This window comes from Euwallacea similis, chromosome 4, assembly GCF_039881205.1.
Source record: "Euwallacea similis isolate ESF13 chromosome 4, ESF131.1, whole genome shotgun sequence".
NCBI classification, from domain to species: domain Eukaryota; kingdom Metazoa; phylum Arthropoda; class Insecta; order Coleoptera; family Curculionidae; genus Euwallacea; species Euwallacea similis.
The window spans coordinates 2,106,411-2,121,461 of record NC_089612.1 but is presented as its reverse complement, the minus strand read 5'-3'; the positions used below and the strand labels follow the sequence as shown (position 1 = coordinate 2,121,461).

Here is a 15,051-nt window from a genome sequence, read left to right as displayed (position 1 = left end):
TCAAAAAAAAACAGGTTAAAAAAAGGAAAATATGACAAAAAACTTGTCAATTTGTATACCGGGCATACCGGCGATATGAGTGCAACATTTTTTTTTTAATAATAATTAAGTATGTCCGCCATATTATTATGGCAAACGAAACTCGCATAGTGGACATAAAAGCAGATGCTTCAAAGAAGGTTGAAATATCACATACATAAAAATAATGAAGTATACCAACCACGCTAGCGTCAATCAACGCACGTATTCTCTTTGACATTGGTTACACTGACAAATTTGCTGACAACGGGAACAAAAGAAAACTATAATTCAGCTACATTTTAATTTCAGACAAGCATTAATACATACGGCTATTTTATTGGGAATGAGTGAAAATCCGTGAGTGCTTTGCAAGGCGGATAATCCCCCCATCGAGAAATGGGTGAAAGTCTCCTCTCCCCCTTCCCCTCACGGTCCGTCAAGCACCGTTTCTTTCACTCTAATGCGAATTGAAACATCATCATACACGATGATTGTTTTCCACTCGGGCCCATTTATTATACGTGACGTTTATCGTCCCCTCATTGTGGCAGTCGTCGACTTCGTGAGGCCAAATGGCCTGTGCACTGATTCGCCCTTATTAGAAAGTAATCAGATTAGACGAGATGAGGAGAGCATTATTGGCCGAGAAGACTTCGACGTTTTAATGTTATTCATTCCCTTTGATTAAAAGTAAACGTTTGAAATATTTAAAGGGGGAAAATCGAAAGACGCGCCTCAAAAAATTATCAAGAGCAGAAAGTCGGCCTGGTAATTAATTTAACTTCGCAGTAAAGAGTTTTTCTTTCTGTCTTTCCTAATTGGATTTCCCGGCGACTTCGCGCAAAGCAAACAGACCGTCTCTCGGGATGCTAATAAGGGACCTCTTCTTCGTTAGCGATTGCTTTCTAATTATTACTTCCTTTCCTCGAAAAAAAAAAGGAATATAATAGCTATAGTCGCGCTCACCTCTCTTAGGCGAGATAAAAGGGCGGTTGTCTGAGGGGGCGCCGCGCCAGAAAAGCACTTAACGCGATTAGAGGGTAGTAGTGCATCATGTGTCTTGGGTCCCACACATGTCGAGTACCTTATTCGATTAGGAGGGGACAGATATGCCTAGTTAACTTCCCAGTACTGATTGCGAAGCCCGAGCACAATAACCATAAGGCGACAAATCAACTCGTAATTTTGTTAAAACGTTCCGCGGGAAAATTCACCACTGTTTCGTGAACAATGAGGGCCAAAATCGTGTAAAAAAATGATGGAAAGAATGTTCCGACGAAATATTAAAAGCCTCCAAACTTCGTGGCCTGGCAACATCGCAACCTTCTTTTGTTCACAGCTTCAAATCCGTGTTTTCACACAAAAAGTCACATTAAAGCAAGTAATAAAGTGCGAAATGTGGCAACGTCAGAATTAGAGTAGGGATCAACTCGTAATTTTGTTAAGATATTTAGTGGGGAAATTCACCTTTATTTCTCTATTAAAATCATGAGAATCACAATCATGTAAAGGAAAAATTGATATAGTAATGGTCATAATAATCTTAGCTTTCCTTAGGTCACAGTTGTCAAGTAGGTACTTTTACGCTAAGTGTCACTAAACGCACGTCACAAAGTGTGAAATGTGACAACGTCGGGATTAGAGTGGAGATCAATTCGTAGTTTCCTTAAAACCTTCAATGAGTAAAAGCTCCCACTATTTCTTACACAACCTATTCAAGCACTAAACCTGACCTGAAATGAAGGTGTTTAAGGTTCTTTAAGTAAAATCTTTACTAAAGGACTCTTAAAGCATTCTGTCTTACGAACAAAAATGTACCAGCTCTAGCGGAAATATAAAATATCATAAGAGTGATCTCGATTTCTTCAAAGGACAAACATAATTATAAAAACGTATAATAAATTGTTACTATAAAAATAAATATTGGCGAATTTTTTTGGGGTTATGTTGTTCAAGGCACGTGACTGTGAATGTGTGTATGTTGTCCAGATGGTGTCTGCTCCTAACGGGGAACTTGCCACAAAAGACCTTCTTGGGAAGTCTAGATCAGACAGATACCTATCAATTGATTTTCAATCAATCGCATTAATCTCTGATGATGGTCAATCAGTCTAATTGGTTGAAAACTGCGTTATTGCACGGAAACCTGAACCAGATCGTCGTTTCCGAAGAGACCTAAAGAACATGAAGTGTGCTGCCAAGACACAAATGAAAGCACTGTTCCCAAGTTGTTCGCTGTTTAAATGTTCAATGTTCTTTAGTTTTTGTTAAATATGGAGACTTCAAGCATGAGCTGATTTTATTTATTATTATGATAGAAATACTTTTTTCAAAAAGCTTTGTACAAGATTTCCCATTCCCCCCTCTCCCTCTTTCTTTCATCTTTTCCGCTAAGTAAAATGGGGAAAAAATAATGGAGGGAATAGATTATGCTGTTTTTTTTCTCTCAATTTATGTTTTGTTAGTTCTTTGTGACACTCTGAGGTCAACTAAAGAAAACTCAATAAGACTTCTCATTTTCAGAAACGAAAGGGGCATTAATAACGAGGCCCCCGATTCAATTACGGAGCTCCGTCGAAGCGTGAGGAATTCCGCGAGATGGGTTTTCTGTTTGAAGAGCATTACGCTTTGGCGACGCGAAAAAATATTATAACCCGGAGTACACACTATTTGGTATTTTAATTTCATTTCATCGGAGGCAAACAGACTTCTGTTTGCCCGACTTTCCTGGAGCGGCCCCTAATTATATTTGGATTCCGCTCTCGCCGCCGTTCCAGATGCGCCTCCGCCTCTTCCATAAACAATATTATATTTGCCGAATCGTAATAGGCTTCCCGGCCTCGCTTCGCTCTTTCCACTCGCATTTTTACTCTGTGCAATATCGGCGAAATATGAATGAGATGCAAAATCAGGTAAACTAAATCGTGATTAATGCGCCGCCCCATCGAGGGGGAGGCTCTCGAGCTCCGCGGGAGCGATGGGTGATGTTTTAAACAAACGTACCAGCCAATTTTCGAGTCGAGAGGCCCGTATATTGGATGCCGTCAAGAGTACAACAAACATTCGGTTTGATGAAACAATCGCATTCTAAACTAGGGCAAACTGAGCCCCCTTGGGTCTTCACGCCTGACCTGCCGTTTGAGCACCCGACAGAGATGGTGTATATTGAGTCGAGTGGCAATCAGGCTCATTCCAAAACAAAAGATAACTAATATACTTTCTAGGAGAGAGTTGATAATAGCTTCGTTCTACCAGATAATTGTGAGCGGAAACTTGTACTTCCCGCTCATAGTTGTACCTATTCACGTGTAAAAACAGGTTTGTTCCAGATATTATTCCACATACTCTTGCCAAAAATGTCCTCTTATAGAGCCACGCAACCCGCTCATTGGAAAAATATTTAACTTCCCACTATCGTAGCCCGATGGAATTTGGTTTCAGGCTAGAATCGACCATTTTGAATTCAAGCACAGTATTTGCAAAATGGCGGCACTTCCGGTTATACCGGAAGTAGCTATCAACTTCGACATTTTAAATGAAACCCTATACTTTTTTCGACACTTTCGGATTTCTCAATACATTTTATGTCCAGTTTATGTAAAGTGTCTCACGTCTAAAATTTACCGTTTCCGAGTTATACCGGAAAATTTGAAAACTTTTTTGAAAAAATTTGCCAAAATTTCACAATTTTGACAGCAACAAGATCCCACTGAAATCGGTATTGCGCGCTAATCGTTGCGAATTTTAAAATCGGTCTTCTGAGGCTCAAAGGGCACCTAATAAGCCACGTTTTGATGTATTTGAATTTGATCAAAATCTTCCACAATCTCCGAAACATACGTCGGAAGTTGCATGACTTCAAATCGCTAATACCTTACTTATTCCAAATTGGACACTCTATACCTTAAAGCATTTTCTAATCTAGAATTTAATTCTGTGTCAAATATTATTAAGGTTTCCTTGCCCGATTATGGACCGGATGTCCCATTTGAAATAAGCAAGTTATTGAGATTTGGAGTCATACAACTTCAGAGGCACGTACGTTTCGGTGGTTATGGAAGATTTTTCTTGAATCGAAATACGTCAAAATGTAACTTATTAGGTCTTCTTTAAGCCTCAGAACACCGATTCCAAAATTCGCAGAGGATAGAGCACAATACCGATTTTTGTGGGATCTTTCAGCTGTCGAAATTTTTTATTTTTCCGATATAACTCGAAATTGGTAAATTTTAGACATAAGATTTCTTACATGAACTGACCTTAAAATTAAACGTAAAATCCGAAAATGACAAAAAAATTAGGGGAGATTTATTTAGAATAACGACGTTGATAGTTACTTTCGGTATAACCGGAAATACCACCATTTTGAAAATAGTTTACTTGGATTCAAAACGGTCGATTCTGGCCTAAAGCCAAATTTCAATGAGCTACGATAGTAGGAAGTCAAACATTTTTTAATGAACGGGTTGCCTGATTAACCTTGTAAAATAATAACAAAAACACAATTTCATCTCTATTTACTTTCGAACATCCCGAAAACTGAAAAAGATGGGTATAAAACTGTATAGAGTAGGGCAGTTTAAAGATATAATAATACACGGGGTGTCCCATCTGAAAACTGTAATTTTCCGGTCTCTGAATGGAAGGCAGTCCATTTTCAAGTTCATTAACTTCATACCTCCATTTATTATCGGATATCTCGAAAACCCAGAGAGACTGACATATGATTGTGCATTGGAAAATTGTTCCTTGAGGGCAAAATAATCTAAAGATGTAATAATATGCAGGGTGTTTCATTTGAAAAGCTCGAGTTTTCGGTCTTTAAATAGGAAGAAGTCCATGTTCAAGTTCATTTACTTTCGAATATCTCGAAAACCGAGATTAAAATAGGGCTGTGCATTGGTAAAATATTCCTCTAAAGTAGGAAAATACGATTTGATTTGAAAAAATCCAGCTTTCAGTTCATGAATAGGAGGGTCTCCGTTTTGAAGCTCATTTTTGTCTGTCCTGCCCTCTTCGACTGTTTTGTCAATTTTGTCACAAAACCGAACAAATACCGTTCTTCTTGTCCCTTAACATCCTTTTAAGTCTTACACATACCAATGGCCCTGCAACTTGCATTCACTATCGCTGCTACACTACTAAAACCCAACAATCCCTCGGCACCGGCGCCATTACTTATTCATGGGGCGAAACGGGCCCGGAAAACCGTCAGCGGAGCACCCTCCCCCGACACGGCACATTACGAAGAGATTATCGGTCCGTCCATCAATCCGTCTATCTATCATTCCCCATCTATATTATCTAGGTGTACATCTACCCAAGGCGGATCAAACACGGCCTTTGTGCGTGGATTTTTTCTGGTTCGTACCGTGTAATTTTATCTTCACGGGGTTGTATTATTGTTGCCAGGGGTGGTTTGAACAACCATCGCCTGGTAGCTAATTAATGATGCGTTTGTGCGATTAGGAAAGGGGGTTGTGATGGGAAATCTTCAAGAAATGAATGGAGTTGAACTGATCTGAAATAAGGAAAATATTAAGGAATTATGGAACTCATCTTAGTTGGAACACCCTATACAAAAATCGTTTCTTTTCAGCTAATTTAATAGACAGTTCCTTCCTGGATAGTTAAATTCGTTAAATCTAGTTATTTAAAATTTTGGCAAGTTCCAGTTACCTCTCGTAGATGGCACCAGTTGGAATTGTTTACCTCGACCATGAACGTTGTTATCTCATTTTAAATATTTCAATTTAAGTTTATTATTTCTCTAATTCGCTCACATTCGGTTCTCCCAAACAAACCCATTTCGAGTCCGAAAATACGTGCCAGTCAACATCCAAAATCTGTCGCCGTATATGGGTCGTCAACAAGTGGTGAAATGCCGTTTGCAAACAATGTAGACAATGCCTAAAATCGTTAATACTGGTATGTATTTTTAATAAATTAGTACTTGAGCTGTTACAGCTATTGTTTCGGCATCCTATACCCTGTATACCGAAAATAGTCTATTTGTCTAACTTTGCCAACTGCACCGAAACCGCACCACGATATATTTTTTCCAATTTCCTAATGGAGCAATCCCCAATCAACATTAGTCTCAGTTGTGTTACAGTGGTCTGGCGCGACGAAAACCCTTGTCCTAACCGGATTAGGGGTTGATTTATGACGTGCAAGTCACTTATGATGAAGACGTGTGTGTTCGCGAAATTCCAGACACTTTTTCTCCTTCCTTCGCCGAACCCCATAATTAAATATTCCGGCTTTGAAAGCATCCCCAAAGGGGGGCGCGAAGTGCGTCGGATTTGCTCAAATAAGTCCTACATCTAATTCGCGTCACGACCGATTATGCCCGATCGGATTTAGAATTTTCCGGGCCATCTGCAGCCTCCTCCATATGTCCGAAATTTAAATACATTTTGCATATTCCATTGTGTGCGGACCAAAGGGGAGGAAGGTGAACTCGCGAGGGTAATTGAGACACATTCGGGGTGGGCTTTTATCGCGAAATCCATTTAAAGGAGACCTTTTTATGTTGCGGAGGCCTTTCATTAATCAATCAAGTGGATTTTGAATGGGCGTTACCAGTTCATTACTTTGTAACTTACATAGGTTGCAAATCGCGACATCTGGGCCTTCAAATATATGAAAATTACCCCTCTTTGAGGCAGTAGTTCTGTGATTTTATGCCTAACGGTTTTAGGATTCTTACGCATATTTCGTTAACTAAAATAAAAAATTGGCAAAAAACGATTAAGCACCGGTGATAAAGCCGGTCCCACTGACATTTAAATGGAATATTACGTCTAATATTAGGTGTACAACTTTGCTTCCGCCGTTTTTTTTCCGAATTTCGCGATTTTATTGTAAAAAACTAATTATACCTTTAGGATCCAAAGTATTGTCCATCGCTGGCCACTACTTTCTCCCATCTTTCGGGCAGCATACGAATCCCGTGTTGAAAAAATTGGACATCTTTTGAAGCGATCCACGATTCTATCCAATTTCTTACTTCTTCATAAGACCGGAAGTGTTGGTCAGCTAGCCCATGTGCCATGGATCGAAACAAGTGATAATCAGAAGGAGCTAGGTCAGGAGAATATGGCGGGTGGGGTAGGACTTCCCATTTCAATGTTTCCAAGTATTTCTTGACCACTTGCGCAACATGGGGTCGAGCATTATCGTGCTGCAAAATCACTTTATCATGTCTCTCGTTGTATTGCAGCCGTTTCTTTTTCAATGCTCGGCTCAAACGCATTAATTGGGTTCGATAAAGAGCACCTGTGATTGTTTCAGTTGGTTGTAACAGCTCATAATATATTACGCCGAGTTGATCCCACCAAATACAGAGCATGATTTTGGAACCATGAATAGACGGTTTGGCCGTCGACGTGGAAGCATGGCCGGGATATCCCCAAGTCTTTTTGCGTTTGGGATTATCGTAATGAACCCATTTCTCGTCCCCAGTCACAATACGATGCAGAAATCCCTTCCGTCTTTGCCTTGCAAGCAACTGTTCACAAGCGAAGACGCCTGTCAATATCTCTTGGTTTCAACTCGTACGGCACCCAATATCCTTGCTTCTGAATCATTCCCATGTCTTTGAGGCGTTTTGAGATTGTTTGTTGAGTCACTCCCAATGATTGTGCCAATTCTTGTTGACTTTGACACGAGTCTTCGTCAAGTAATGCTTCCAAGTTCGCATCTTGGAAAACCTTCTTTCTTCCACCGCTATGTTGGTCTTCGACGTGAAAATCACCGTTCTTGAAGCGCTGAAACCACTCACGACATGTCCTTTCACTAATAGTGGCTTCCCCATAAGTATCTGAGAGCATTCGATGAGCCTCAGCAGCAGATTTCTTCATATTGAAGCAGAAAAGTAAAACCTCCCGCAAATGACGAGAATTTGGCTCGTACACTGACATTTTCAATTGCGAATAACTTTATGATGAAGACACAAATAGACTAATATTTTTATGAGGTTATGTTAACAGGTGCCCAAGGCTCCTGCATGCCCACATGGGGTTATTTATTTCGATCATTACTTACCGCTACATACATCTATTCAAAAACGGCGGAAGCAAAGTTGTACACCTAATATGTCAATGCTAATAATTGAAATTTGTTGACAGCTGATAGGACGCGTCAACTCCCCGTCACACATTCGCGCAGGTAAAGTTGCCTAACTTGAGCAAAATTCAAAACGAAATTTTTGTCATGAGAACTACTTCAGTTCTTTTCTTAACGTAATCAAGCATTTTTTAGTCCCTCAGGGCAACTTACCCCCCCAACCTGTCGCTCTGAAATCTATAAACTACACTGAAATTAAATCCATTCTTGCGGCCCACCAGGGTGGAAATTATATGCAAAACGAGGGCACATGCACCATCCTCCCTTAAATAATCGTCGGGGTATTAAGTGATTTGCGAGTGATTGAAAGTGTTTCTTTCCCACCCCGAGGGGTGCACCCTTAAAGTAATTCGTTGTTGTTATCCGCGATTAAATTTGTTTCAATCGAAAATTTGCCAGTAAACTATATAGCAGCCTGCTTATTTAATATTAATGTTCCAATCATAAAAGCAAATAAACATCAGTGCGCGATCAAATATTGTTGTTTAAATGCGGTCGGTCTGAAATTGGATTGTAGATTAGCATTAAGTCAAATCCAGTGAAACAGAGAGCGCTCAATGTGGAGCTGAGGTGTAACTAAAGCTAATAATCAGTGCCATCCGTTATTGATACACGATAAAGTTGATACTTTATAGCTTTACTAGATGGACCAACAAAGTATTTTTAAAACGATTGGGAACTGTTAAAAACGAATGCGCCTTTTGATAGTCGAAATGCATGGCGAAGCTTCAACGTTAAATTTGAAATTTTATAAAACGATTATTTCTTATTCGCCTTCCTCGATTTTTTACACGTCGTACCGCCGTCAAAGGTAACTTTAATTCCCACTCAAACCTCTAAAAATTGGACAAAATTCAAAACAAATGGAACGCATAATTCCTATATTAAGTTTTGACGTAATATGATGACATTTGAGATTATCAATTGTCAACCGCTTTGTTTACTTTTTGCAGCGCCCTCATCGGTCGTTTCACTTCCCAATAAATATGTTGATCAAAGGGTTTATATACTGCAAAGTTTTTGTTTGGAATTAATAAACAATTGACGTTCAACCCGATTAATGTGATCTCCCCTTGGGTGGGAGGAGAGGGGACTGATTCAATTGATTCGAAATAAAACAAACGCATCGGCGTCAGCTGCGATGACAATACGGCATGTAGGTGCATATAAATGGGGTGGCGGATTTGTCATGCGCTGATTAAAAAATAATAATAATAGAGAGGGCCAGATAATTCCGATTTTGGGGTTGTTGTGAAACTATCTAATAGCGAGAGTAGGCATTTGCTATTCGCAAATTAAATGAGTCTGGGCAGGCTATAGGAATCTTCATTTTTTTTACCTCCCTTTTGAATATGCCAAGATGATAGGGAAGTATGTTAAAAATGTGTTTGTCACGGGATATACGCGAGCGTACACTTCTGTCTCGAATGAATCCTCTGGGGGGCGCAATTTCGCCGATGACGTCCTCGTCAATAGAGACGACTCTCCAAATATTGTCGTAGGTGGATGTGACAACCGGAGGGATCTCTTTTCTTTTATGCACATACGTATCGATTCTCCGGAGGGTTCGTTTTGTACAAATTCAAAGCCTAATGTTTAGCTTTTCAGTATTATTGCAGATAAAACGCTAAGAAACATACGACAGAGGCGCAAAGTGCATGGTAGAAATTAGATACATCCAGCCCTATAGTTTAGCATCTAATGTAGCGTTGCTGCATGGGGGTTTCTTCTAATTTTGATAGAAACTGAAATGTACTTAAGACAGAGAGAGAGAGTGAGATAAGAGGGTTGTTTGGGTACAATTAGTGAACCCGTCTAGTGGTCCGCCATTGCCCAATCTTATTTACGAGCAAAAGGACAAAAAGGTGGCCGATAATGGGGGCCCCACGGCCGAAAACCAGTCGCGGGCGAATGGGCCGCGAGATTTCCGCCATATCTAATCGGGCCGATGGTTCCTAGAAGTCCGACGACGACTTGTTGCACGTTAAAATATACGTTCTTACTGATTAGGTACCGGCCTGGAATTCGGGCTAATGATCCGATGATGGACGGCACAATGCCGCAGGAATTCGATATTTCGGTTGTCAGGGCGCCCACTGTGTATTTGAGTGAATGACCCCCCTTGGCCATTAGCTGATTGCGTCCAAGGGGGAGCAACATCGAGATACCCCTTTTCCCAAGTTTCCAAGGACGCGCAGATCCGTACTCGTTGAGACTTTTTCGTTTTGCTCTTGTCCCCTCATCCATTAATAATGGATATTTTGAAGTGATTTGACAGTAACATGAGTCGGGGCAAATAAAGCCGTTCAATCGCGCCCTACGTCCGGGTTTCGGTGACGACGGGGGACGCTACAGTGGCACATGTCGCCCACGATGCGAACTTGACCGTATGGCCACGAAATGAGCAACCCCCAGTGTTTCGAAATGGCGAAGGGGGACGACATGTGCTAACAATCGGATTATTGTTTATTGAGATGAGAAACAACGTTCTTAACTCATCAAAAATTATAATTTTTCTCAAATCGAAATCGATTCCCCTTGCGCAATGCTGAAGGTTTTGTTGAAAAGTCGCTAATTTTGTCAATAATCAAAAGGAGACACCTGGGAATTTCACCCTGTAGAAAACCATGGCTGTCTCTTTAAACCAAGAACAATTCGCAAATTGCGCATGTGTCGTACAAAATTTGACGGAACAGTTTTCTCCTCTGGTAGATCAATGTGTAAATATTGATTCGCAGGAACTTTAATTCTAAAATACAGGGTGGAAAATACAACCACTCAATTTCTTGTTTATATGTTTTAAAGTTGTCGATTCTAGCCGTATAGTTTAGTTGCAACAATTCCCAATCCTCGGCTCGTCTAGGGATCAAAACGTGTATCCTGACATCACAAAAAAACCGACGGTTAAGTAGCCGTATCCGATAAGGCGGCACATGATAGACAGACATGAGGACGAGCCCTTATCTGTTCGGCAAGCACATCTGTCGACCCCGGGGGCCCCCGAAAACAGCCCCGGACGAGAGCGAACAAAAGAGCGCGATCGAATTAAACTCGTATAAATCTCGAATGAAATGATCATCGTCGGATTATTAGGGCTATAAAATATTTATTAGTGGGTGTTTGGGGGCTTAGCGCTGCTTTTAGAGGCGCCCCATTAGGCATATAGGAAAACATATACACAGGGATTTTCTAGAACTCTCTTCGATCCTTGTTTAAAAATTAAATTTTTGATTCATTAATATATGCAAACAATCGTATTACTTTTAGTTCGGTAATAGGGCAGTGCCTCGCCCCTCTGACCTAATAAAATACCTCGTGGTTTGTCTTCATTTTGCATGCGAGACGAGCCGCTGCTCCCTCTAATCATTTAATTCAGCAAAAGTGTTTTTTGATCTTTCGCATGAATGTTGGAAAAGCATCAATTTGTTTGATAAATCACTTATGTAATATAATTTAAATAAATAAGACCGCCACTAATGAGCTATATTGAATATTAAAAAGTTTCGGGATCTCACTATAATTAATATTTCAGTATGAGCCCCAGTGGTGTACTATTCGTTTTTGGTTCTAACACTGGTGCCTGATAAAAACACTCAATAACGTTTTCAAAAATCATTTTGATGTAGGTGTCATTGTAGTTAAAATTTCCAACAAAGAAGAAAAGTATAATGAAGAAATTTTTCTATGGTAATTTGGACCCCATGAAAAATGCTTGGAAAAGATGTATGCATAAATGATGCCGAATTAATTACTGCAGTCCTCGATATGGAAAAACGGCTAATTTGGTTATTATTTTTACACCTCTAGATGGTTAGGAACGACTGAATTTTGCACAAAGTTACAACCATTTTCGAGAGTCAAATGCAGACATTTTGGATAAAGATTGTGGGCACTGCGTAGCATGAGATTGCAAAGGAAGTTTTTTAAAGATAAACTTAGGTTGTAAGTGTGTTTTAGACGTTTGAGATAGATTGAGAGTTGATCGAGATTGATAATTTTTTCATTTATTCTCTTTGGATATAAAGCCTCACCCACAAATAGGGATGGTACTGCACACTATTCTCGGTTAAAACTAAGTGAGAATAATATTCACCCTATACTAAAAGCTAAGAGAAAACCTTTCTCATCGTTTTGGTAACAAATCTGGCACCGTCTTCAGAACCTAAGAAAAATGAGTGGAAAAACGAAAATTTCAACAGTTAACTAAAATATATAGAAGATAAACATGTAAAATGTGTGAAATGCTCTGAAATTCAGTTTTTCAATCGCTGAGGAATGCGTTTTTTGTTATGCGACCATTCCAAAATGTTGATCTGAGGTAAGTGATAGGCGTGTAATTATTTTACCGAATTTAATTGGTCTTTTTTTTAAATTAATTTGTTTTTGTTAATTATTCTCCTAAATGGTATTTGTTAGCGTTTAACTGTTTATGTGTGATCATTGTGTGTGACGACACATGGTGTTACAAAAATTCACTACACGGAAGCGACACTTTTAGTCAAGAAGGCTTTGGAAACAAAACAATAACGCTTTGGTTGTCGATATTAATAGCGTCCTCGAGTTCCTCCCGTTTGGCTCGCGGCAAATATCAAATTTCGAGCGAAAAAGTGAACAAAACTCGGAAAAGCTATACGAATTTGAAGTTAAATTTCATAGAAATGTGTCTAAATTGTGTGGAACACTCTGATAGTCCTCTACTCGATCGTTGAAAAATGCCAGTTCTGTTTGACCTGGACATATAATCGTTCCAAAAGGTTAATTTCAGATAAGTGATTGGAGTTTAATCATTGTACCTAAGAGTAAACCTTTTTTTTTTAAATTAAATTTTCTTTGTTGGTGATTACTCTTCCTTTCTCTCTTTGTTTATCTCCTTTACGTGAAAATTAAACGATATTCTAGTTTGCGATCGAACGTGGACAATAGATGGTGGTACTATTGCAGCTAATAATAGATATTTCTTGATTTTCTCACGGACTTGCGTCCTTGATGCGATCGATCGGAAATCTTAATTCCGCGGAATCACGAACAAGCGGAACGACAAGAACAAAACTTTATGCGTTCGCTTTTAAAACCACACCGCAATAAAGATAGTCCGAGTAGCGACCCCTTATCGGCGAACTCGTTGCATTAACATCGAAATCGGCTTGTAGGTATCGGGTCTATTAAAATTTTTCCTCTCCCCGTTCAAGGTAGGTACAGGTAAGAACGTTTCGATTTGATTTTTTCAGTCTTTTTACGAGTTCTGGAGCAAAAAAAAAATAGAGAAATTGGCAACGTTACGGTGACTTACGTTGAAACAAGTTTCTCGGGGGGGTTTCGGCCACCTGGAAGGTTATAAAGTGTTGGTATTGAAAGATGTAGGCAGAATTTTGACAATGTTTCCACGCATTGTAGTCTCAAATGAACATAAATTACACTTAAAAAATATTAAAGAAATATGGGGAAAAAGCATATCGCGACAGTATACTGGAACAAACTGACAAGACAAGAAAAATGAAAAACAATTGAAAGTCATGGCATCTTGTCCAGCTTTCCAGATATTTCTGTCCTTTTTAGACGCCTATGATAGAAAAAGGGGCACATACCGTAGATCACACCGCTCGAATATTTTCCATGGAATGTTCAATGGATTGGCGGCAAATTCAAAAATCGAAATAATTGCAAAATAGCTCATACAAGGGTATTTACGGGCAAAATTATCTCATGTACCATTTATAGGTTACGTTTATATCAACTCCTTAAAGCCAGTATGGTTTCACTGTCCGCCACCGCAACATTAACGAATGGGGCAGGAATTTTTAAACGATTAAATTTAAGAAGTGATCGAAATGGGGTTAATAACTTGTATTAACAGTCTCATTAATAATATAGAAGTTCCTGGATAAATCAAGCTTTTAGATCAATAATCACAATTAAGGAATAATTTAGTTTGTTTTGATAAGTAAGTGTCGGGGAATGTCTTGATGACTGTCCCTATAAGCAGTTCCCACACATTAATGTTGCATTTTATTATGAGACTTACTGTGGTGCACTTAAAGGTTTTTGGTGTTTGTGTTTATAAATTCATCCTTTTAATCCAGCCTTCTATTCATCCTGCTTTATAAATATCGATGGGAAAGTTGTTTTAACATTAACACTGACCTGACTATGTCGTGGACCCTGCCCGAGGGGGTGGTTTTGGGAGTATTGTGCAAGACTGCGGCTAGAAACTGCATGAGAGCGGTGCTGAGAGGATCTGATGGGAGGTTTTCTTCGCAGTCATCTAAATCCTGGGAAAACGCAAAAAGTCTAAAACGAACTTTTAGTTTACAAAAACTCTACTGGTTTATTCCGACAATGCCTCGTCTTAAAATTGACGAAGCATTTTACCCTCTCTGTTTTTCTTTTTACATAAAATTATCTCAAATACATTTCCTAAATGAAAACGAAAATTATGGCCCAAAACTCTCGTTTACAACCTAAAAAAGGGTATTTGCCAATTTAAAAAAATCGCCAAATGACCCGACTAAAACCTATCTCTCGGACCCTCGAAATTTCATTCGATTCCGGCGCTTTTTCCTAGTTTTAGCTTTGATACGCGCAATTGCGTTTCCGATTCGAACCGGCCCGAAATGACTTGCAATAATTCGCTAACCCTACACATGAAAAAAAAAAGGATCAATATGGGCGCAACTCGAAATAGACGAGCGTTTTTCCACACTAATGCCCTCATTTTTATACTCACTTGCAATCTGTTGTTCAGCAGATCTACAGCGGGCGTTAGTTTGTTGGACAAAATCACGTATTCGCTGTTTTTTGAACCGTCCAGCCCTTTGCACGAAATTTGCCAGAGGTTACAGCAAATTATCAACGTCCTGCAAATATTGAAATAATAAAAAAATAACATGTATTTTAAAATTG

At 39.3% G+C, this 15,051-nt stretch overlaps 1 protein-coding gene across 1 annotated transcript in view; it reads right to left on the bottom strand.

Annotated features, from left to right (window-relative positions):
* The window catches only part of ssp3 (short spindle 3), a 32,764-nt gene that overhangs the window by 10,114 nt on the left and 7,599 nt on the right, over window positions 1–15,051 (bottom strand). The window contains exons 19-20 of the mRNA XM_066389780.1: window positions 14,876–15,005; window positions 14,293–14,420 (exon numbers count right to left, since the gene is read on the bottom strand). Coding sequence (XP_066245877.1) covers window positions 14,293–14,420; window positions 14,876–15,005 — 258 coding nt within the window. The remainder of the gene's footprint in view (window positions 1–14,292; window positions 14,421–14,875; window positions 15,006–15,051) is intronic.